General features: G+C 34.1%; 1 protein-coding gene across 7 annotated transcripts in view; it reads left to right on the top strand.

The window, feature by feature from the left end:
* Positions 1-24,658, top strand: part of LOC105478796 (glutamate ionotropic receptor kainate type subunit 2) — a 705,430-nt gene that overhangs the window by 231,560 nt on the left and 449,212 nt on the right. For all 7 annotated transcript variants that reach the window (XM_071096677.1, XM_071096679.1, XM_011736429.3 and 4 more), the window contains exon 3: positions 2,626-2,883. In XM_071096677.1, the coding sequence (XP_070952778.1) occupies positions 2,626-2,883 (258 nt within the window). The remainder of the gene's footprint in view (positions 1-2,625; positions 2,884-24,658) is intronic.

Here is a 24,658-nt window from a genome sequence, read left to right as displayed (position 1 = left end):
GAATCAAATCCATCATTTCACTTTGGCTTGAAGCTAGGAAAAGCTCAAATAAGCGTATGAGTAACTTTCTTTGTGAATGTCATGGTTTGGATTTTATCTTCTGAATCTCTTGTTTGTTGAGTTGTTGAGTTATTACTGCTTGGAGGACACAGCAATACATAAAAACATAATATAGCAGAGAGAGCCAATATGGTTTTTTAACTTTATCAAGAAATGTATATATTGGTAATATTGTTATTGATTAGTTATAAAATAGCTTACATTAGATATTTTAAAAATGTAATTATTTATCCAATGCAATAAAATAATAAGAAATGGGATATTACAGTTTGACATTTAATCTATTTTTTTGTTACAGTTTTAATAGGTAATCTTCTTCTGCTCAACTAATAAATTGATGTATTAGAGCTTGAATTATTGTTTGAATCATATATTTTTAAATATCTCTTCTGATAACTGAAAGCTCTAATCTTGCTTGAAACACACTTAGAAACATTCTAAATAACCTAATTCAGTGTTTTTAGCTTTTCTTGGTTTGTGATTTGTCACAAACCTGGTGAAGAAAGATCATTTATCTTCAATATGTATTAATTAAAATCTCACGTTGAGTGAAAAATTCTAAAGTCTAGCCACCATTTATACTAATTTAGAATTCCATGAGTTATTTAGAAAGTAAGAATCCATGTATTTAAAAATAATTTATTTAGATCATATTGATTTTTTAAGAATATTTAAACAAGTGTTTTTTTCCTGACAATAATTTACTTAATTATTAAATATTTCCATGCTTAAGTCACCTATAATATTACATTTTATGCAGAAAACTGAGGGAAAATAGCAGAAATTTTCACACAGTAGAATTATAAACTATCCATTTTGGAGGAATTGAGTCTGAACACCTACTTTATGCCTAAAGCTCAATAACAATCCTTCTCTGTCCTTTAAATATTTGCAGTGATGGGCAAACCATTGCCTCTTGGGGAAGACTATTTCATTTTTGAACATGTTTTACTTTTTCTTTTCTTTTTGATACACAGTTTTGGTCTGGCACCCAGGTAGGCCAGCAGTGGCAACATCATGAATACTGCAACCTCAGTGTCCCAGGCTCAAGTGCTCCTCCCCCCTCAGCCTCCCAAGTAGCTAGGACTACAGGCACACAGCACCATGCTCAGCTGAATTTTTTTTTTTTTTTTGTAGTTTTAGTTTTAGTTTTAGTTTTAGTAGAGAGGAGGTCTCACTATGTTGCCCAGGCAGGTCTCGAATTCCTGGTCTCAAGCGATCTTGCTGCGTTGGCCTCCCAAAGTGCTGGGATTACAGGTGTGAACCATGGCATGAGGCCATATTTAGAATTAAAAATAATAATAAGCTGGGTGTGGTGGCTCACGCCTGTAATCCCAGCACTTTGGGAGGCTGAGGAGGGTGGATCACGAGGTCAGGAGATCGAGACCATCCTGGCTAACACGTTGAAACCCTGTCTCTACTAAAAATACAAAAAATTACCCAGGCATGGTGGCACGTGCCTATAGTCCCAGCTACTCAGGAGGCAGAGGTCACAGTGAGCCAAGATTGCACCACTGCAATCAAGCCTGGGAGACAGACTGAGACTCTGTCTCAGAAAAGTAAATAATAAATAAATAAATAAATAAATAAATAAATAAATAATTGGGTAAAAATTCAGGAGAAGCTTCTATTTTTTCTAATTCCCCTTTGCTCGTCAAGCGAAACAAACTTAAGCTTCTTTCACATGCCAGGTCTTCAAATATTTAAAGATAATTTTTGTGTTCCCAATAGTTACTCACTTTCTAGGCCCAAGCTCGCTATTTGTGTCAGTGTGCTTTATAGAAAGTTCAGGTCACGGCACAGTCTATTTTAATCTGAATACCCTCTAGTTTGTTCACACCTTTCTTAATTACTGTGGTTATTATTGATATGAATAAAATTTTCTGTGAGTAAATACAAACTTTAAAAAATAGTTTAGAATAATAGAAAACACTTATAGCATCCAAAACCAAATATATAAAGATGACTGAGTACTTGTCTAATGACTTTGCTGTTTTTCTACTCAATGAGACTGATCCATATGAAATCACTCTCTAAGAGCTATAACAGGTTTTGTGTAGCTGAGTGTTCGCATAACCTGATCTGTATCATCAGATATATGGAAATATTCAGCTGTGTGTGAGCATAGTTAAATGCATGGGTAAAGAGAGAACTATGTGGCTTTTGATTAAGAAATGGAAAATGTAAAAGCTGTTTAGTGAATTTGAGAAGCTGCACTATTCCCTCATTCCCCTCATATAAACTGGTCTTCCAAAACAAGCACTGCCCCCTTAAATTAAAAAAAGTATTCGTCCTCTCTCTCCTTCTCTCTCTCCCTCCCCTGGCATTATTTATAGAATTATTTGAACATTGAGCTGCAGGCATCTGGGTTAGTTAATTCCCTTGTAACAAATGGAAAATGTTCAGAGTCAGACAAAATTTTAAATTAGTGAAAAGTAGATAAATATTTTTCTAAAACACAAATATTTCTTGAGGATGATACCGTTGGGTTTAAAATAATAATGTATCTGCTGGCATACTGGCATCTCTCCTCTCAGTATTGACAGACTTTTATCTCCTCTTCAGCCTGTGATCAGCTGTCTCTTGGGGTGGCTGCCATCTTCGGGCCTTCACACAGCTCATCAGCAAATGCAGTGCAGTCCATCTGCAATGCTCTGGGAGTTCCCCACATACAGACCCGCTGGAAGCACCAGGTGTCAGACAACAAAGATTCCTTCTATGTCAGTCTCTACCCAGACTTCTCTTCACTCAGCCGTGCCATTTTAGACCTGGTGCAGTTTTTCAAGTGGAAAACCGTCACGGTTGTGTATGATGACAGCACTGGTAAGAAAAATCAGTAGCTCTTGGAGTTATGCTTTAAATATAGATAATTTTCTGAAGCGCATTCCAGGTTCTTATTGTATTCTTTTATGTTTTGTTTTGAAAATTAAACTAGCGGGTAGAAAGAAAGAATCAAACACCAATCCTAATTTCACATATCTAAACAAAGAATACCTATACTGAATACTTCTCTGTATTTGTAAAATAAGCATTTTTTTAATTCCTGTGAAAGATCAGCTACTTTGGTAGGTTGAATGAAGGATAGATATAGTAAACAATATTATAGATAGATAGATAGATAGATAGATAGATAGATAGATAGACAGACACACGCGTACACACACACACACACATACACATACACACATTTATATATATTTAGAATTCCAATCATGTAAAAAGTAAGAATCCATGTATTCAAAAACAATATGGTCTAACAATTTAGATCATATTGAATAATGTGTGTGTGTGTGTGTATGTGTGTGTGTGTGTGTGTTGCTATATATATATAGAGAGAGAGAGAGAGTGAGTCTCGCTCTGTCACCCAGGCTGGCATGCAAGGGTGAGATCTCAGCTTACTGCAACCTCTGCCTCCCAGGTTCAAGCAATTCTCCTGCCTCAGCTTCCCAAGTAGCTGGGATTATAGGTATATACCACCACTTCTGGCTAATTTTTGTATTTTCAGTGGAGTCAGGGTTTCACCATGCTGGCCAGGCTGGTCTCGAACTACTGACCTCAAATGATCCACCCGCCTTGGCCTCCCAAACTTCTGGGATTACAGGTGTGAGCCACCAGGCCCATTTTGAAATGCTTATTCAAAGAATTTTTCTGCAATGAAGTTTTTGCTAGGGTAGTTTCTCAAGGCAAGGCCTTGTGATGAGTCAGTGAAACTTTCCAAGAAATTCAGAATTATGCCTCACTATTTTATCTGGCTGTTTATGTGCAGAGAATGCATATAAAATGTAACAAACTTTATAAGGTTTGAAAAGTTTTTACTCATATGTGGAACAATGTAATATTCACTGAAACACTCAGGTTTGTGGAACTGCTTTTGTGTAGATGTCATTTAGAGACTTAGAAAATAGAATTTACTAAATGATATTTAGTTCGGTGAGTTAAAGGAATATTTTAATAAATATTTGCTAACTACAGGTTGCGTGCTTTCTTGTGTTAATGCATTTTATTATTTTTGCATACAAATGGTTATCTTGAGTTATCAGTTAAAAACAAGTCTCAGAGAAATACAAGAAAGTAACAATAAAAATGAAATTTTAATTTTCATTGGAAGTTACATTGGTGAAGCAGCTGCATACTATTTTGCTTACTATAGAGTGATAATTAATTTTACTTTAAGATGCTTATCAAAATATAAACAGTGCTCTTTAAATTAGAACATAAAAACATTTTATTTTAGGACACTTGACTACACTTTCATAATTACATTGAGATTGAATTTCATTTGAATTTAAATTATCTCAAAGGATGCCAGGAGCACATTTTGTTCATGCATGCAGTATATAGAACTCTGTGCAGAAATTTGCCCATTTGCCAATAAAATTGATCATCTGCAAATTGACAGAGAACTCTTTCAAAGGAATAGGAAACTGGGAGCTACAGGATTAAAAAAACAGAAAATAATTTCAAAAACATTTTCATTTAGATAAGAAAGAGTGAAATGCATCTAGATACAAATTAGAGTAATTTTTCTTATTTAAAAATGTGAAATATTTATAAATAATTAAAAATTAGGAATACATCATTAAGAGTCCTTAAAAATAGGTACGTTTGATATGTCTTTTAGCTCAAATTAAACCTATTAAATTTATTATATTGCTTTCTTCCTAAATCATTACTTCTTTGTCACTGGTAAAGTTCCGTTTTCTAAATTTTGAATGTCAGGTTCTATATGAATGATTTCTGTGAGTAGGTGTAATAAAATGATCCAAGGGATCCTGTTTCAAGTTGGTCCACTTATGCTTAGGGATGGTCATCTACAAAAATATATAAATATAGCTACATATGCATTGTTAATCTGTGGATTGTTTACTTCTCCATTCCTTCCTGACGTAATTCATGTATAGGTGGTCCAAACATCATATATCCTTATAATGGATACATTATATACATACATCCATGCACACAGATATGTATATCATACATGTGATATTTTGTATTTATTATCATCCTTAAACTCCTCGTAGGAGGAAGAAAATTGACAAGTATTCAAAACGTCTATAGACATATTACCTTTCTTCACTATCCTATGTGTATGTGTGCACATGCACATGTGTGGCATTTTTATTTAATACATATGATTCTTAAGTGATTCACTAAATAGATAATGGGATTTGCAATCAGGTCCTACAATAGTTTGGTAAAATACAGCCTCATGTAATTGATCTATCCCTGCTTTAAATTATATTCTCAATTATATAATTGAGACAAATATAAATAGGGACATATGTATAGCTAGTTAATTATATACATTTAATGGAGTCCTGACCTCAAATTAAATTTATTAAAATGCTTACTATTTAGTTACTAGTTACTATTTAAAGGGAACTTTGCCACTCCCTTGGCTTTGAAGGTGACATAGATACTTGGATATTTGAAAGGCCTGATTGTTTAAGTGGTAATGCTAACTTAGAGTTGTTACAGAATTATTCATAGAATAAATATGTATTGAAATCCTCTGAAGAATAAAACATATTGCTGTTATATTTTATGCAACGTTTAATTCAATGAATTTTGATTATCAACTGATACATGCCAGGGAGAGTTATATGCCATGAAAGGAATTATATGCCACTAAAGGAAACAAAGGCCCAGCCCTTGATGAGCTTCTAATCCCTATTGAGGGACATGTAATTACTCATACTTTTAATACTATTTGCAGTGGGATAATTGCACTTGTAACTGACCAATTGTTGCCTCTTACTTTACAGCATTTTTGAGAACTTGAGTGTTTTTGATTATTTAATATGATAGAACTGACTCTAAGATAGGCAGAAGAGTTCCTTTGAAATGTATTTATAAATATATAGTAGACTTTTTGTCTTTTTGTTTATGTTTCAATGTCTCAAGGTAGAATTTTTTTCAACTTTCAGTGGCTCAAGCCTGTAATCCCAGCACTTTGGGAGGCCGAGATGGGTGGATCACAAGGTCAGGAGATCGAGACCATCCTGGCTAACATGGGGAAACCCCGTCTCTACTAAACAATACAAAAAACTAGCCAAGCGAGGTGGCGGGCGCCTGTAGTCCCAGCTACTTGGGAGGCTGAGGCAGGAGAATGGAGTGAACCCGGGAGGCGGAGCTTGCAGTGAGCTGAGATCGGGCCACTCCACTCCAGCCTGGGTGACAGAGTGAGACTCCGTCTCAAAAAAAAAAAAAAAAAAAAAAAAAAAAAAAAAAAAAAAAATCAGTGCATGTTCAGGTTTGTTACAGGGGTATATTGTGTGATGCTGAGGATTGGGTACAACTGAACCCATCACCCAATGAACATGGTATCCAATAGGTAGTTTTTCAAGCCTTACCCTCTTCTCTCCCTCCCCACTCTTGTAGTCTCCAGTGTCTATTTTTCCCAAATTTATGTACATATGTACCAAATGTTTAGCTCCCACGTATAAATAAGAACATGCAGCATTTGGTTTTCTGTTCCTCTGTAATTCACTTAGGATAATGGTCTCCAGCTACATCCATGTTGCTGCAGAGAACATAATTTTGTTCTTTTTATGGCTGCATAGTATTCCATGGTGTATATGTACCACATTTTCTTTATTCAATCCACCATTGATGGTCATCTTGGTTGATTCCATGTCTTTGCTGTTGTGAATAGTGCTGTGATGAACATATGCATGCATGTGTCTATTTGATAGAATCATCTATTTTCCTTTGTGTGTATACCCAGTAATGGTATTGGTGGGTCAAATGTAGTTCTATTTTTAGCTCTTTTAAAAATCTCCAAACTTCTTTCTACAATGGCTGAACTAATTTACATTACCACCAAACTGTACAAGCATTCCTTTTTCTCTGCAACCTTGCCAACATTTATTTTTTTGACTTCTTAATAATAGCCATTCAGACTAGTGTGAAATGGTATCTCATTGAGGTTTTGTTTTGCATTTCTCTGATGATTAGTGATGTTGAACATTTCTTTTTTTTTTTTTTTTTTTTTTTGAGACGGAGTCTCGCTCTGTCGCCCAGGCTGCAGTGCAGTGGCGTGATCTCGGCTCACTGCAAGCTCCGCCTCCCGGGTTCACGCTATTCTCCTGCCTCAGCCTCCCGAGTAGCTGGGACTACAGGCGCCCGCCACCATGCCCGCCTGATTTTTTGTATTTTTAGTACAGACGGGGTTTCACGTGTTAGCCAGGATGGTCTCGATATCCTGACCTCGTGATCTGCCTGCCTCGAGAACATTTCTTTCATGTGTTTGTTGGCTACATGTACATCTTTTGAGAAGTGTCTGTTCATGTCCTTTGCTCACTTTTTAGTGGGGTTATTTGTTTGTTGCTTGTTTATTTATTTCAGTTTCATATAGATTCTGGGTATTAGACCTTTGCTTGATGCATAGTTTGTGAATATTTGCAAGGTATAGTTTTAATGATAGAATTCAGCAAAGAGAATTTGTAAATTTCTCAAAAGAGCAAGATGACTATTGGATGATGCGATAGGAAATCTGATTATCGCTTGGACTGTGAACTGAAATGGGAAAAACTCCACCTCATACACAATAAGATAAACATTACTGTCTTTATGATGGACTTATGTATCTGCTTTTACTGCAGGACACACAGGTGCCATTTTATTAACATGTTTCCTTTTTCCTTTCCATATGTATTTATTATGTATGCTATTCCTCCCATTTGTATTCATTTCTGTTTTGTTGTGTTGTCCAGTTTGATACATGATAATTATACTTTCATCCAGTCTTTGTTCCCACCCCCAAAACAGATGGGATGATAAATGAAATATAGTGCTGGAATAGGAGAAATTCTTAAAATGATGTTAACAGGAGCCATTTATTTTTTATGATAATTAGCATTTGTTGTTGTCATGGATGAATGCTTTTAAACACCCTGAAAGTCTGTTATAGCTCTGAATGATGTCCAAAAATGATGGAAAAGAATTGGCTTCAGAAACAAAGCTGTGTTTCTGTCAGTCATTTTGGAACATATGATTCATTTTAAATATAAACTAAAAATAAGTTGGCTAGATGACAGCTTGTAAGCAATTCCAGAATAAGTTGTTCATATTTGCTTTAAAATCCCTGTGTTTCATCTTTGTTTATAGATCAGCAGTCCATTAACAAAAAAACTCTGGACTGGTAAACAGAAGCTTGGGATTCTATTCCCAGTTTTACTACTAAATTACTGGTACAACTTCAGAAAAGACAAGAAGGGAATGGAAATGACTGCAGAAATGAGTTATAATGCACTATGAATTGACATTGTGGTAGTTGCTGTCACATAAACTATTTCACTTAATCTTCAAAACAATTTTATGTGTCCCAAGAGAAACAGGTGATCATGACATCATACCTGTTATCTCCAGTGACTGGCTCTCCTGCCCACCAGAGCCTAAACCAGAAATATGAACGTCTTCCTTGATTCTTTTCTTTTTTTGACTCCACAACAATTGGTTGTCAATTCTATACTTGTATTATCTCTCAAATCTTTTATTTTTTTCCTACCCCCTACCACTTCTTAGGTTGAAATCATCTCCCTCTCTCAGCTGGATTATTAACAGCCTTCCAACTGGTCTCCCGTTTTCTAGTTTCTCCATTGCAATTAGTGTAATTTTTTTAAAATGCAAATCTGAGTCATTTCCCTCTTAATAGCTTCTCATTCCTCCAAGGCATTTTTAAGAAGACTTATAATGCTTGATGTGATCTAGCCCCTGTACTTGTCCAGTGATATTTGTGTCCAAATCCCCCACCAATTTATTTCAAATTGATCCGGTAGACACCTTTTAGTTGTTGAAAATAATATTCTACTCATCTGGAAAGCTCTCTTTCTGATCCTGTTCCTCATAGCCACCAAGTGCACACACACGCATGTGCACATTTGCACAAACACACTCATGCATACCATCTGGCTTGGGTGTCACAAAGAAAGGCTGCCCTGACCCCTGCTTTCAAGTCTGGAATAGGTCTCTCCAAACACATCCCAAAGGACCATGGGCACTCCCATGACCATCCCCACCCACATGAGAACTCTCATCACACTCTGAATGGCTTTTGTTGGATGGATCTTCTACTGGATCAACCACACATCTGAGCAGGGTGAACCCTAAGGCTGCTCACTGTTTTATCACCAGCATCTAGAATGTTGCCTGGATTGTGAAAGTACCTTAATACTTCTTAATAATAGGACAATGTGTTATATCCATTTTTAAGCAAGATAATTCCAATGAGTTAAGTATTCTGCCCAAAGTCAAATTGGGTTAAGTAGCCTTTAACTACTTGCCATGGAATAAACAGATTCAACCATAATTTTCAGATATATGGACATGACATTTTTATGATTTCAAAAATTTTATAAGAAAGTTAGAGTGGATTGTGTTTGTTTCATTTCAACTGCAATTAAACATATATAAATGTGTGTGTGTGTATGTATGTATGTATATTTATTTGAGCAATTATTTATTAAATTTCTGTATACCAGTTGCTATCTTAGGCAGAGGGGACAAGAATTATAGATAAAACTTTGACCTTCTCCATAGGCTCAGAGTAGAGTAAGTTGGGAGAGAATAACACTATATTCTAGTGTAACAGGTGCAGGTGCATAGAGAGGCAAGAAAACAATATCATGGAATCTCAGGAGAAGAAGCTGCCTGGAAAGGATGGAGAAGAGTTTTAGAGAAAGTGACATTATTATAAAATTATCATGAAGGGTAAGTAAAAATGCTGCCACTGGAGAAGAGTCTACAGGGTACAACATGTGTAAATGTGAGGATGCCTGAGGGAGACAGTTTGTCAGGAAATTGTAAGCACTTCATTATGACTAACAGAAACAAGGAAGATGAGGAATGATCAATGGATTTTATAAAAAGTTAGCATAGGTAATATCACAAATAGTTTTTTACTACCAAGTCCACCTTTTCTTGTCCATCCTGCCCTGGAATCTGCCTGGTTATAGCAATATCAGTGATGTCTGTGTGATGTAAGCCTGCTTTCAAACCACCATGGAATGCCTCAAAAATTGGCATATATCCATTCATCATTTTCTTGGAAACTCAGAAAAGGACATAGAGGGCCATCTGTCACTCTGGGCTATTGTGGTTACTATGGTCTTTGGTGTCAGAACATTCTAGATTGAAATCCTGACCTCATTGTGTAGTTTTTAGCAAGGGATTTGACCATTAAAACTCTGAGAATTGATGCATGTATGAGGTGAGGATAATATGTATCATACTTCACAGGATTGTTGTCATGTAAAGTGACTCATAGAGGAAACATACCAGGAATTTAAAACTTTCAACAATATAAATGCTATGGGCCATGTGCCACTTTTTCTTCACTAAACTCTATGATAAAGAAAATATTATTAATCTCACAATTTTTGAAATTGATACATGATTATTATAGGAAATTCAGGAACCACAATAAAGTTTAATAAAAAGATACAACAATCAAAATTTTTACCATCAAGTTAATCATTTTAGATTTCTTTCCATTCTATTTCTCTACAAACACACACACATACACACGAAGAGCATATCATTTAGAGTTCTGCGAAAAAAAAACAGAAGCAGCATGTAGCTTGTAATCCCACTGTTTTAATATGAGAAAATTCAGATGCAGTGAGTTGAAGTAATTTGCCCAAGATTACACAACACATAAGTTATAGATCTGGGTTTCGAAACTAGGCAGTCAACTTTAGAATCCACTCTGTTAAATACTGTGACATGATGTTAGTTGTTTCATTTTGTGTTTTTTTTTTTTCTTGGCTCTTTTTAAAAATCATTATTTTAAGCAAGATAATGGCATGATTAGAACTATTTTTGGTAATGGCTTTCTGACTGCACTGTGGGGAATGTGTTGGGGATATGAGATATGGAGAACAATAGGGCAACACTGGAAGCAGGAGAATTCCTGAATTAGCCAAGTTGAAAAGAGATGACAGTTTCAATTAAGAAGGTTTTGATGGAATAATGTTGATGTGAAGAATTCTAAGAGGACTTAGGAGATACAGATTGTAGAATTTAGTAAGTGGATGCCGGGAAAGAGTGATGAAGACAGGAGATAAGCATTACTCTATGTTTCTAGTTGGGGATACTGATCAGTGGCACATTTACCTAGAAGGGGAAAACAAGAAAAAGAGCTTTGAGAGAGAAGATGGTGTCTGCTTTTTAACATATGAAGTTTGAAACATCTATGAAATATTCACTTGCTATCATTCAGTGGTATTGGATGTATCATAAATACATCTTAAAAATAGGAACTCGGTCTTGGCAGACATATAATGCTTCCATTGGCATTTTGCTTTGCCCTTCATTTGAACTTCTTTGTAGTATTAGGAAATGAAGAAAATCAGCAAAAAACAATGAAACAAAAATAGGGTGATAGTACAAAAGAAAGGGGTTAGTTGGTGGGCAGCCATGGAGATAAATATAGACATGAGAAGAGCTTATGGACAGAATGTACATTCTTTTAATTAGTGAAGGAAAAGCAGAAATATTTTTAGAAATTGTAATATTTACCAACTTGAGCCTTCACTAATTTCTATGATATGATCACAAGAAAAAAAAAAAAAAAGCCAAAGCTTTTATCTTAAGCAAAAACAAAAACACTTTCTTAAAACACTAACTTTATTCATTTGGATGAAGTATATTTATAGACTGCTTTAGATACATTTTTGTGTGCTTTTGGAGTTAGCATAGTATAATGGAAAGTCAATTAATAGTGAAAACTCATTTTATTTTATCTTGCACATATATTTAAATAGGATAAAATAAAATTAAAGTTAATATAAAAATACATATTCCTGGAAGACACTAATTTTTGAATAAGATAATTTTTATATTATCAAGCATACAATCAAATAATTCCAATTTTATTTTAAGGAGTGGGGTAATTTGGATCTCAGGTGATTATATGTTGCACATTTTAAATACAAGCTTCAAGTGCTGTGTTCTCTAATTCCAAGTGCAAATACAATTAGCAATTATGAGTTAAACTTAATTATTTGGATATAGTTGATTACATAGCTTGGTGTAGTAGTATTTCCACACAGCTGGTTATGCTTGAACTTATTTTTTCTATTTAAGCAATCATAAAAAAATATTTTAGAAAAAAATTAACTCAAGATGGATTAAAGACTTAAACATAAGACCAAAAACCCTAAAAACCCTAGAAGAAAACCTAGGCAATACCATTTGGGACATAGGCATTGGCAAAGATTTCATGACTAAAATGATGGCAACAAAAGCCAAGATTGACTAATGGGGTCTAATTAAACTAAACAGCTTCTGCACTGCAAAAGAAACTATCATCAGAGTGAACAGGCCACCTACAGAATGGGAGAAAATTTTTGCAATCTATCCATCTGACAAAGGGCTAATATCCAGAATCTACAAGGAACTTAACCAAATTTACAAGAAAAAACAACTCCATCAAAAAGTGGGTGAAGGATATGAACAGATACTTCTCAAAAGACATTTTTATGGCCAACAAACATATGAAAGAAAGCTCATCATTGCTGGTCATTAGAGAAATGCAAATCAAAACCACAATGAGATACCATGTCATACCAATTAGAATAGCAATCACTAAAAAGTCAAGAAACAACAGATGTTGGAGAGAATGTGTAGAAATAGCAATGCTTTTACACTGTTGGTGGGAGTGTAAATTAGTTCAACCATTGTGGAAGACAGTGTGGTGATTCCTCAAGGATCTAGAACCAGAAATACCATTTGACCCAGTAATCCCATTACTGGGTATATACCCCAAGGATTATAAATCATTCTACTATAAAGGCACATGCACACATATGTTTATTGCAGCACTGTTCACAATAGCAAAGACTTGGAATCAACTCAAATGCCCATCAATGATAGACTGGATAAAGAAAATGTGGCACATATACACCATGGAATGCTATGCAGCCATAAAAAACGATGAGTTCACATTCTTTGCAGTGTCATAGATGAAGCTTGAAACCATCATTCTCAACAAACTAACATAGGAACAGAAAACCAAGCACAGGATGTTCTCACTCATAAGTGGGAGATGAACAATGAGAACACATGGACACAGAGGGGGCACATCACACACTGGGGCCTGTCAGGGGGTAGGGGATTATTAGAGGGATAGCATTGGAGAAATACCTAAGGTAGATGACGGGTTGATGGGTGCAGCAAACTACCGTGGCACGTGTATACCTATGTAACATACCTGCATGTTCTGCACCCGTATCCCAGAACTTAAAGTATAATGAAAAAATAAAAAATAAAATAAAATAAAATTATTTCTTGGGTTCTGATTAAATGATAGTGAATATTTACAAATATGTTCATAGGACTAATTCTCTAAGTTTTAAAACCTTTAAAATATATGCCAGCACTGAAAGACAAAAATAAAAGTTTGAATCCATGGCAATAACACAATTCATGTTTCTGTAGATAGTGAAGTAAATACATACCAGATCTAAAGATGTAGAAGGAGCAGGTCTTGTATCAAACCTCAATAATATTTGCATTTTGTGGGGGAAAAATAAGAAGGAAGAATAATTCTGGTGATAGTCAAACACTGCCATTTTTTAATTTACATTTTTCTAAATTTAAGCATATTGGCATGCGCATTTTTGGTAGGTACTGCCCTCCTGCCCACTACAGCCTTACCTTGTTCTTGGCTATCTTCCTTTCTGTGTGGTGAAGTGGGAAGGATAGTTCTTGTATCATCTCTCTGAAACACTTGAAAATGTTGACTACCCGTTTTTTCAGGGCAAAAATAAAATTCTTTTGCTTTGGCTTCTTCATTGTCATTCTATCTGTGTTACCTCCTTCTTTTTGGCCATTTATTCCCATTCTCATACTCTTAAACTCCTTTTTCTTTTCCTATTTCTTAACTCAAGATGTTGTTCAACATTTTATTCCCAGTCTTCTTGTCTTCTCATTGTTTACCTCGTTCCCCCTAAAACCTTTCACCTGACTCATGTGTTCCTGCACCTGTATGCTGTAGACTCACCAATCTACATCTTCAGTTGTTTGTACTGACCTCCCATACTCACAGTTCCAGCCATCACTGATCATCTTTATCTGAATGCCTCATAGGTACATATAACGCAACATAACAAGACCCAAACTCAGTATCTTTGCACCAAATTTGCTTTTTTCTCCTGAATTTCCCTCTTTATTGGGTTGTCCACATCAGATCCCTAGGGATCATTCTAGATTCTTTCCTCTCTCTCACCCTCTATTTTCAATTGATCACTTAGACTTCTCATTTTTATCTCACATTTCTCAAATTTACTCCTCGTTTCTATCCCTGTCTTAGTTAATATCATTTAGTGCCTGAACCATGTCCTGCCTGCTGCTCTATTTAAATGCATCTGTCTGACATAGAGAAAAGGGTCTTTTTTTGAAATGATAGTCTCATGAGGTCATTCCCAAGCTTAAAGCTGTTCATTGTCTCCCCAATTAGGAGAAAAATGAATTGTTCCTCAGCATGACACATACAGTGTCCATCACTGACACTCTCATACCTCTCTGATTTTAAATTTCTGGTATTCCTCCTCTTAATATTGTGCTACAGATTTCCTTGAATAATTATAGCTCTCTCTTACCAAGCATGGTATGCTGTCTCAGTCTCTTTGCTGTGCACAAGTTGTCCTCTCTGCCTGATGTGTCTTTCCCATTTGGTGGCCTATTCATCACCTTTAAGATGTACCTTAAAATAGTCTTGTTAAGTAACCTTCTCTGACTCCTGTCCATGTGTGAATGGATAACTCTATTCCTTTGTGTAACTCTTTTATCTACTAAAGTAACTCTTGCATCATGCAAGAATATTATTTCTAAATATTTAGAAATATTCTAATATTTAGGATATTATTTCTAAATATTTATAAATTATTTCTTAATATTCTAAATATGCTAGAATACTTCTAAGTATTAGAATTTCTAACTATTTCTAATGCTAGAATACTTCTAAATATTAGAATTTCTAAGTATTGCTAATACTTAGAAATAGTCTAGCATATTTAGAATATTATTTCTTGATTCAAGAGTTACCTTAGTAGATAAAATAGTTCATCTTCATTTCTGTAGTAAGTCTTATTTTTAGCATCCTCACATAAGTAATTTAGCAGGGGTGATGCTGTCCTGGTCATGGAAGCTCTAAATCTCTTACAATTTATTTATCTATTTATTCATTTACTCATTTGTTTTTTTTATTACTTTATTTACTCCACAAATAATTATCAAGTATCTAGTATGTGTCAGCACTGTTCTAGGTACTGGAGATATATAAGGAAACAAAACAGACAAAAATTATTTGCCTTATGGAGCTTACATTCTAATGTAAGGTGATAAACAATAATAAATATGTTTATGCTATAGTATCAAATGTGATAGGTGTTATGAAGAGAAATAAAGCAGGAGAGAGATGTGTAAGGAGTATATTGGAAGAAATATTGCAGTATTAAGTAGAGTTGTCAGAAAATACCTTACTTAGAAAATGACATTTGAACTAAGACTTGAATAAACTAAGTTATTATGCCATATCAAAAAGAAAAGTGTTTCAGAAAAAGCAAGGAGGAAAAATATAACCAAGGGGGAAAACAGATTAAGAATTTTGAGCCAAAGGAGCCATGTTTTAGTTTTGATGATGAGTTTTGGGAAAATCTAAAAACCAAAGGAGACTATTATGACATCTGTCATTTGTTTTATGTATGTGTGTGTGTGCGCGCGTGTGTGTGTATGTAGCTCTGTAGATATACGATTACATATGTATATGTTTCGTTACTATTTTAGTAATAATAATGTCATTTCTTTTAAAATAGCTTTGTGTAAGCCTGGGCAACATAGTGAAACCTGGTCTCTAGAGAAAAAAAATAATAATAATTAGCTAAGTGTGGTTGCACTCACCTGTAACCCCAGATACTCAGGAGGCTGAGGTGAGAAGATTGCTTGATCCCAGGAAGTTGAGGCTACAGTGAACCATGATTGCACCACCCTACTCCAGCCTGAGCAACAAAGTAAGATTCTGTCTCAAATACACAAACAAAAAATAGTTCAGCATAAGGACTTGTCCACATAAAAGTTCACTTTTGTTGTTGTTGTTGAGAGGGAGTCTTGCTCTGTCACCAGGCTGGAGTGCAATGGTGCTACCTTGGCTCACTGCAACCACCCACCTTCCAGATTCAGGCTATTCTCCTGCCTCAGCCTCCTGAGTGGCTGAGACTACAGGCGTGTGCCACCATGCCCGGCTAATTTTTGCATTTTTAGTGGAGATGGGATTTCACCATGCTGGCCAGGATGGTCTCGATCTTCTGACCTCGTGATCCACCCACTTCGACCTCCCAAAGTGCTGGGGTTACAGGTGTGAGCCACCGCATCCGGCCAGAAGTTCATTTTTATATATTAGTTGCATAGTAATGATTGTAGTCCATAACACTGGCCCCTAATAATTGACAGTATTGATTTTTAATTGCAACAAGATTTCAGATAAAGAGGAGAAATAATTCTAACATGGTCATTTATTTAATAGTTAATTAAAAATAAGTGATTCTGTATCAGAAATACCTCTAAAAAATTCTAGATCCTATCTGGATTAAATTTAAACCTATGTTTGATACATGTGATTCACTAGGTCAAAATAACTGTCTTTTAAAATCAGTTTTCTGGCTGGGCATGGTGGATCACGCCTGTAATCCCAGCACTTTGGGAGGCCGAGGAGGGCAGATCACTTGACGTCAGAAGTTGGAGACCCAGCCAACATGGTGAAACCCTGTCTCTACTAAAAAATACTAAAATTAGCCGGGCATGGTGGTGCGTGCCTGTAATCCCAGCCACTCGGGAGGCTGAGGCATGATAATCACTTGAACCCAGGAGGCAGAGGTTTCAGTGAGTGTAGATTGTGCCACTGCACACCAATCTGGGCGAGAGAGCGAGACTCCATCTCAGTAAATAAATACTCACATACCTACCTACCTACATACATATATATAGTTTTGTTTTCTGGGACCTAATATTTGCTACTCAGCTTTCTATAAACTTTTACCTTGTTTTAAATATATGGTACATATGGTATATTCAGAGATAACATTATCTAAGAATCTAACTTTTTCAGAATGCAAGAAAATAATTAAAACTCAAATTCTAGACAGGCTAATTGTCCAATCCAAGTTCTTCCAAGTTAGAGGTGGAACAGTGTCCACTAGGATAATATTTCAGTGACTCAAAAAGGAACCAAAGAAATAACTTTTGCATGAATGCATTAAATGCATACTAATAATATCTTGTTACAAACAGAATTCTAACAAACCGTAATGAAAATACAAAGCCTAACATGCACCTCTTCTTATCCCCAAAGGAATTATTTTACTATTCGTAAATACTTATATTTTTGTAAGCCCAGTAATCTTTCTTTTGAGAAAACAAAACTTACTGTGTAACATATATTACAGTTATAACTCAAAGCACTGGTTTTTAAATGTAATTCATAACAGGGAATAAAATATCTGGGCTACTGTTAAAACTAAAGATTCCTAGGCAAATCTCTATGATTCAGTAACTCTAGAGTTATATTCAGGTGATTGCATTTGGAAACATAGCTAATTGTAGTAGGCATTCCTCACATTTACCAATATCTCTGGTTACCTTCACTTCTAAACCTCAAAGAGTTGCAGTTTCCAAATCCTTGGTGTAGCCAAGTGGATTGCTTTAGCTGATGAAATGTGATAAGCGGTGTTGTTCACTTCCAGGTGGACTCATTTAATTGCCTTGCTCTGCCTCTCCAACTCATTCTTTCCCCAACATAGCAATTGTGCTCAAGTTCAAAGCATTCTAAAATACTGCCAAAATATCAAAGATTGCTACCCTAGAGAATTATCTGGACCTACAGCAGACCTCGCTTTTATGACACATGAAATCTTGTTCTGTTAAATCACTGTGATTTGGGTGGGGGGATGATTTTTACTATAGTATAACCTAGTCAAGTGGTTGTTGAATTTCAATGTGTATTAAAAATGTTAGGAAGGCTTGATAAAGCACTGCTTGCTAGACTGACTCCCAGTTTCTGATTTCATAGGTATAGTTGTGGCCTAATAATTTCTTTTTCTAATAAGTTTCTGGGCAATCATGATGCCGTTAGTTTAGCAACCCCACTTGAGAACCACTGATCTAGCCAATCTTGACTAATATACAAATTTTCATATTTTGAAACAAATTGACATTCAGTCGAACTGATCCATATGATAAACAACGGCCTCATTTTGTATGTAAAACAAATTTAAAATGTTTAAACAAGCATAATTTTTTAGTAATTTAACTCTGACAAAATTATCAATCACTTCTTAAAAACACATGTCTGAACTTCAACATTGAGTAGCAATTATTCTGCTCAATATTCTTGTCCTTAAGAGTATTCAAAATGGCTTTAAATTAGCTTTAATATGAAGGAAGAACATTCCCCTGTAAATACAGTATAAACTGTGAAGTATACATTGAGATTTAAAACAATCTGATATGCTAGAATGTTTTATAATATCCTTTTCATATAAATTTATAGTTTTAATTTTCAATTTAACTTTTAAAAAATGTACAAAAAGTACTAATTAATTACATGTGTAATGATTCTGACTTGTCATTTAAGTATATTTTTTAAATCCCCCATTCCACTTTCACAATGAACTTTTTATCCAATTGAAATAATTGAGTTGACATTAAAGAAAGAAAATTAAGTCAGCACTTAAAATCTTAACACTCACTTGTTAATTACCCTATTAATAACACAATGAAAAATGACAAGCTATAATTCCTTTTCCAAAAATATGGCTGAAGGTCAGAGAGCTGTCTGGCTGGCATATTGAGAGACCAAAAATTACAAATGATGAGCTTTTTTTTTCTTTTAAATATCATCAGATGCCATTAGAAATTCAGCAAAGAGACTAGATCAATATTTTAAATATAATTTTAAACATAATTTTTCCTATTATTAAAGAAAACAACTACTATATATTAGGAAATAACCTAGCAAAGATATTTGTATTTGTGTGTTAAGAAGACAAATCTAAAGGGTTTCCAAACATTGTCCAGGTCTGAGCTTTTACACTATTGAAAAAGGATTCCATGTGCTTATAGCCTCCAGCAAAGATCAAAGAGCATTCACAGAGCCTACTGGAAAACCAGAGATAAATAGAATGGTTTTCTCTGCCATTAAACAATAATTCTTTCAAATGCCTTTTTTCTTTTATGTGGAGTAGAGTAAATCCAAATTATGCAGGACAAAATTTATATGCACAGTGAGTGATCTATTGTGGTATTGTTTACATATTTATATATGCATTTTTCTTGGTACAGTTTAATTTTTTGTTGTAGCTGCTTCACTATTTAGGAGAATAGAATTGGTTACCAAAGACTTTGTAAAACAGTTCTATAATACTATAATACTCATTTAATATACATATATAAATAGTTTTACTTTTTAAATTAACTTTTAAAGAATTTTGCAAAATAAAACAAAATTCTGTCTCAGAGTAAAGACACTTAAACATTTGTAGTTTTCTTAGAACATGTATAACAATACCATAATCTTGTATTCAGATTTTTAAAATTTGTAATTGTGGTAAAATACACATACAATTTGACGTCTTAACCATTTTTAAATATACAATTCAGTAGTGTTAAAAAATTCATTGTAGTGCAAGCAATCTCCAGAGCATTTTCATCTTGCAAAACTAAACTTCTGTATGCATTAAACAACCATTCTCCATTTCTCTTTCAATGGTCTCCAGAAACCACCATTCTACTTGGTGTTTCTATGAAATTAACTACTCTAGATACCTCATATAAATCGAATTATATAGTGTTTGTCTTTATGTACTGGTTTATTTCACTTAAAATAGCATTTTCAAGGTTCATCGATGTTGCTATGTTGTAACGTGTTAAAATTTTCTGCCTTTTTAAGGCTGAATAATATTTCATTGTATATAAGTGTCACATATTCTTTATCCATTCATTCATCAAATACTTGGGTTGCTTCCACCTTTTAGCTATTATAAATAATGCTGCTATGAACACGGGTAAACAAATATCTCTCTGAGGCCCTGTTCTCAATTCTTTTCATTATATACCCAGATGTGGAATTGCTGGATCATATATTAATTCTATGTTTAACTTTCTGCAGAACCATCATACTGTTTTCCATAATGGATATAACATAATTCCTACCAACAGTGCACAAGAGTTCTAATTTATCCATATCCTCACTAACATAGATAGATAGATAGATAGATAGATAGATAGATAGATAGATAGATAGTATTCATGTTGATGGGTGTAAAGTGATATCTAACTGTGGTTTTGGTTTGCATTTCCCTCATGATTAATGATGTTAAATGCATTTCTATATTCTTATTGATCATTTGAACATTTTCTTTGGGGAAATGTTTAAGTTGTATGCTGATTTTTTAATTTTAGCTGTTTGATTCATTTGTTGTGGAGTTTCAGTAATTCTTTCTATATTCTGGATATTAACCTACTATCAGATATATTATTTGCAAATATCTTCTTCCATTCCGTGTGTTGCCTTTTCACTTTGTTGGTTGTGTCCTTTGATGCAAATTTTTAAATTCATAATCCAGTTTATTTTTACTTTTTTTAACCTATGCTTTTGCTGTCATATTTAAGGAATCATTGTCAAATCCAATGTCATGAAGATTTTCTCCAATGTTTTTTTCCTAAGGGTTATATAGTTTTAGATCGTACATTTAGCTTTTTTATGTTTTTTTGAATTAATTTTTTTTCTATCTTGAAGAGTAAGAGTCCAACTTTATTCTTTTGTATGTGGATATACAGTTTCCCTAACTCTGTTTATTGAAAGACTATTCTTTTGTCATTTATTGACCACACAAGTTAGAGTTTATTGTTGAAAATTATTTGTTGAAAATGAAAATTATTTTACCACATATGTGAGAGTTTATTTCTGAGCTCTCTATTTTATTCTATTGGTTATGTCTGTCTTTGTGCCAGTACCATACTGTTTTAGCTAGCTTTGTAGTAAGTTTGAAATAAAAAACGATGAGATCTCCAACTTTGTTCTTTTTCAAGATTGTTTTGGCTAGTCAGAATTTCTTGAGATTCTATATGAATTTTTAGATGAGTTTTTCTGTTTCTGAAAAAAAAATTGGGATTTTTATAGAGAGTACATTAAATCTATAGATCATTTTGAGTAATGTACTCAAATTTTTTAAACCTAGGCAAATTTGAGTTATATTAAAATATACTTTGTAAGTAAAACAACATTTGTCAATTTATAAGCCTATTTAGTAGCCAATCAACTGACGTAGATTCTTTCTATAGCAGCACATTTGCTGCTTCAGTTACGATCCACCACATTCTTTAATTTGAGACCACTTCCTTATTAGTTTGAAAATTATTTTTTCTTTATAAACTTTATATACTGATGACATGTACAACTATATAAAGTAATATTGTATCAAGCACTTTCTTGGCCAAAGAAGAACCAAATGTGAATAAGATGTTTTGATTCTCCAAATACTTAAACACTAGTGTACAAATAAATTACAGTACAGTAGGATAAATGCTAAAAGAGAGTTATATAAAAGTGTTATGGCAAACTGGAAGTTGAAATCAAGGAGATCCAGCTGGTTGGAGAAAGTAAACAGAGATGACATTTAAATTGGGTCTCAAATAATGTTAAGAGTAGGTAAGACAGAAAATGCAAATGTACAGAGCTGTGAAATGGTATGGTAGCATGATGAAATATCTACTGTGGTTGATACACCAAACATCATCTAGAGATGCCCAAGAATAAAGACAAGTGGATCAAAAGAGATCATGAAGAGACTGGCAAGACTGAAAATCAGAGCATATAACCATGTAAGACTAAAGTAGGTTAGTCACCAGCAAGCTTGTAGAAGAGGCTGTGGCTGGAATTTGAAATTATTAAATATCACTGGACAGGTTGGAGGCATACGTAGATTCCAAAGAACAGTCTTGGTTTAGGCTTCATAATGCTGCTTACCACGAATCAATTAACGTTTTAGGAAAAAGTGATATAATCAATTTTTAAGTATGGAATTTTTAATTCATATAATGTATTTAGAACATTAAAAGGTTATGAGGTTTTGTAGTTCTTGGTGCTATTTACCAAATATATCTGGCTCTGGTCTCAGGCATAGAACAGAATTTGCATTTTCTCACCCTCTTTGAAGTTAAGCAAAGCCATGTGATTTTCTTTTGCCAGTGAAATGTGAGCAAAAGTACTGAAATACTTCTTGGTGAATGTTTTAAAAGTCAGTGATCAGTTTGTCACATTTTCTTCTCCATGCTATAGTAATGATGAGAACATGACTCTAGATGGAGGTACTGGAGTAACTACAAGGTGCAAAGCCACCCTACCAATCTACGCTAGACAAACAATAGGAAAGGCCATAAACTTGCCTGTTGTTTGGCCCCTGAGACATGGAAACATAACTTACCCTATCCTGACTGTACAACAAGTAAGACATAATAATGGCTATAGAAAGTCTTGATAACAGAGAATAAGAAGAAAAAAACTAAAATCAACCATAATCTTACCCAAACGAGCCATTGTAACTATTTTTATGTTTACGTCTTAAACTACAGTTACATAGAAGCTTAATTCATCATGTCAATTATTTACTTAATTGTGACAGATGTTTACTCTGATAAAGGTATATGCTGTTGCTATCTTTCTCAGGAGATTAGCTTCCCTGTCAGTAGCTATTGTGTTATAAATGGCCATCATCAATTTTTCTCTGAAATGGGAAACTACGATATATAACAAGGTTGTTTTGAATCTCATATGAGACAAGTTATATAACATAAGTGGCACATAGTATGTTAAACATGGGAGATGGGAGAGGCTGTCTGTCTTTCTAAAGGTTTGCTTATTGAAATTTTTGATATCTTTAAAATATAAACATCTATCTATAAAATATATTTGATATCTTTAAAATATAAACCATTTTTGTTCAGTAAAACTAGAGCATAATGTAATAATTCTCCATCTCCCTTAAGCAAGTGAATGCTGTTTGTCTTTTTGTTCTTTAAAAATAAATGAACTTGTTCAATTAGTTGAAAATTTTCTTTTATAGACCTGATTTTACAAATTGATTGGTTTTTATTGCAGTATTATGTAAAAAAGCTTGAACTTTATTGCTCTTGATTAGTCCTTATCCTTCTAAGAATTTTAATGATATTAGAATATTTTAAGATGCATCAAGGCACATTTATGTTGAAGGTTAGTATCCTTTCTGCTCTTCACTAACGCTACAGTTAATAATAAAAATTTAGCTTTATTTTTGAAGCCTTATGCATATATGATATTTATACATTTTTGGTGATAAATTCTATCACCACCTAGTGCTTTGGACAACATTTTATATTTTTGCCATTTCTTTTTGCATTACATTAAGATGTACAAACTGTGACTGCCCATTCTTCTCATAAGACTTTTAGTTTATTGCTTCTCTCCTCAGTAAGCCGTTTCACAAGGGCAGATAATTTATCTTCTTTAGAACTGTGTCCTCACCTCCTGGATCAGGACATGGCTTGTAACAGATGCTTAATGCACATTTGGGGAGTAAACTAATGGATAAATACTATACAGTTATGAGTCCAATAACCCATATTCTGACACAACTACATCCCCCACTTGGATTTTAAAAGAAAAAGTTTTTGTATCTTCTTGATGATCTAATTATAATGCTGCATCTAGTTTAGCCAGGACAAGATTTACTTATGTCTATCTAAATCTAGTAAATTCTTACTTCCTGGACTTCAGATAAGGTAAAAAGTAAGCATAATTACAAAGGGCAGGAAAAACCCTTAGTTCTGAAAATATGTATTATCTTAACTATGGTAATTATATCGTGATGTCAAAGCTAATCAAATTTTACACTTGAAGTACATATATTTTAGTTTACTTCAATTAGAATAAAATTGAAAACAAAAGCCAAAAAAGTAAGAATAATATATCAAATTGCTTTATATTACAACAGCAACATTTCTGTAAATATTCTTCCTCTACAGTTCAAAATTTGCAAAAGATATCACCACAGACAATTGAGGATTACTTTTGAGATTCTTTGTCAGTGGAATACATTAAATCTCCTGCCTGATAGATAAATTAAAACTGCCACATTTCTGTCTCTGCTAGCATCATCTTGAAATGTTCATCCCTCAAACAGGAATAGATGGAAAGGAGAGATGAACAGAGACATTTGGAGAGGAAATTATCCCATTACTATGAGCACAGAGAAGAGAGACAAGAAAGAGATGTAAAACATGAGAGGTAAACATTAATAATAATCATCATGATGACAACAGCTATCGAAATCTCGCTGCATGCCAGTAACAGTCTAAACATGTAGCATGCATTCCTCATTTTTCTGTTTACATGACAACTCTGTTTAGTGTCCCTATACAAAAAAAAAAAAATGTAAAATCTGAGTCTTAAAGATGTTATGAAACTTTTCTGAGGGAAAGTACAAGTGTCAGAATAAAGATTTAAACCCAAAATATTGAATCTAACAGTCAGGTTCTTCACTGAACTTTATACCTCTTCATAACA

This window comes from Macaca nemestrina, chromosome 5, assembly GCF_043159975.1.
Source record: "Macaca nemestrina isolate mMacNem1 chromosome 5, mMacNem.hap1, whole genome shotgun sequence".
Classification (NCBI taxonomy): Eukaryota; Metazoa; Chordata; class Mammalia; order Primates; family Cercopithecidae; genus Macaca; species Macaca nemestrina.
This window is presented reverse-complemented; position numbering and strand designations above follow the sequence as displayed.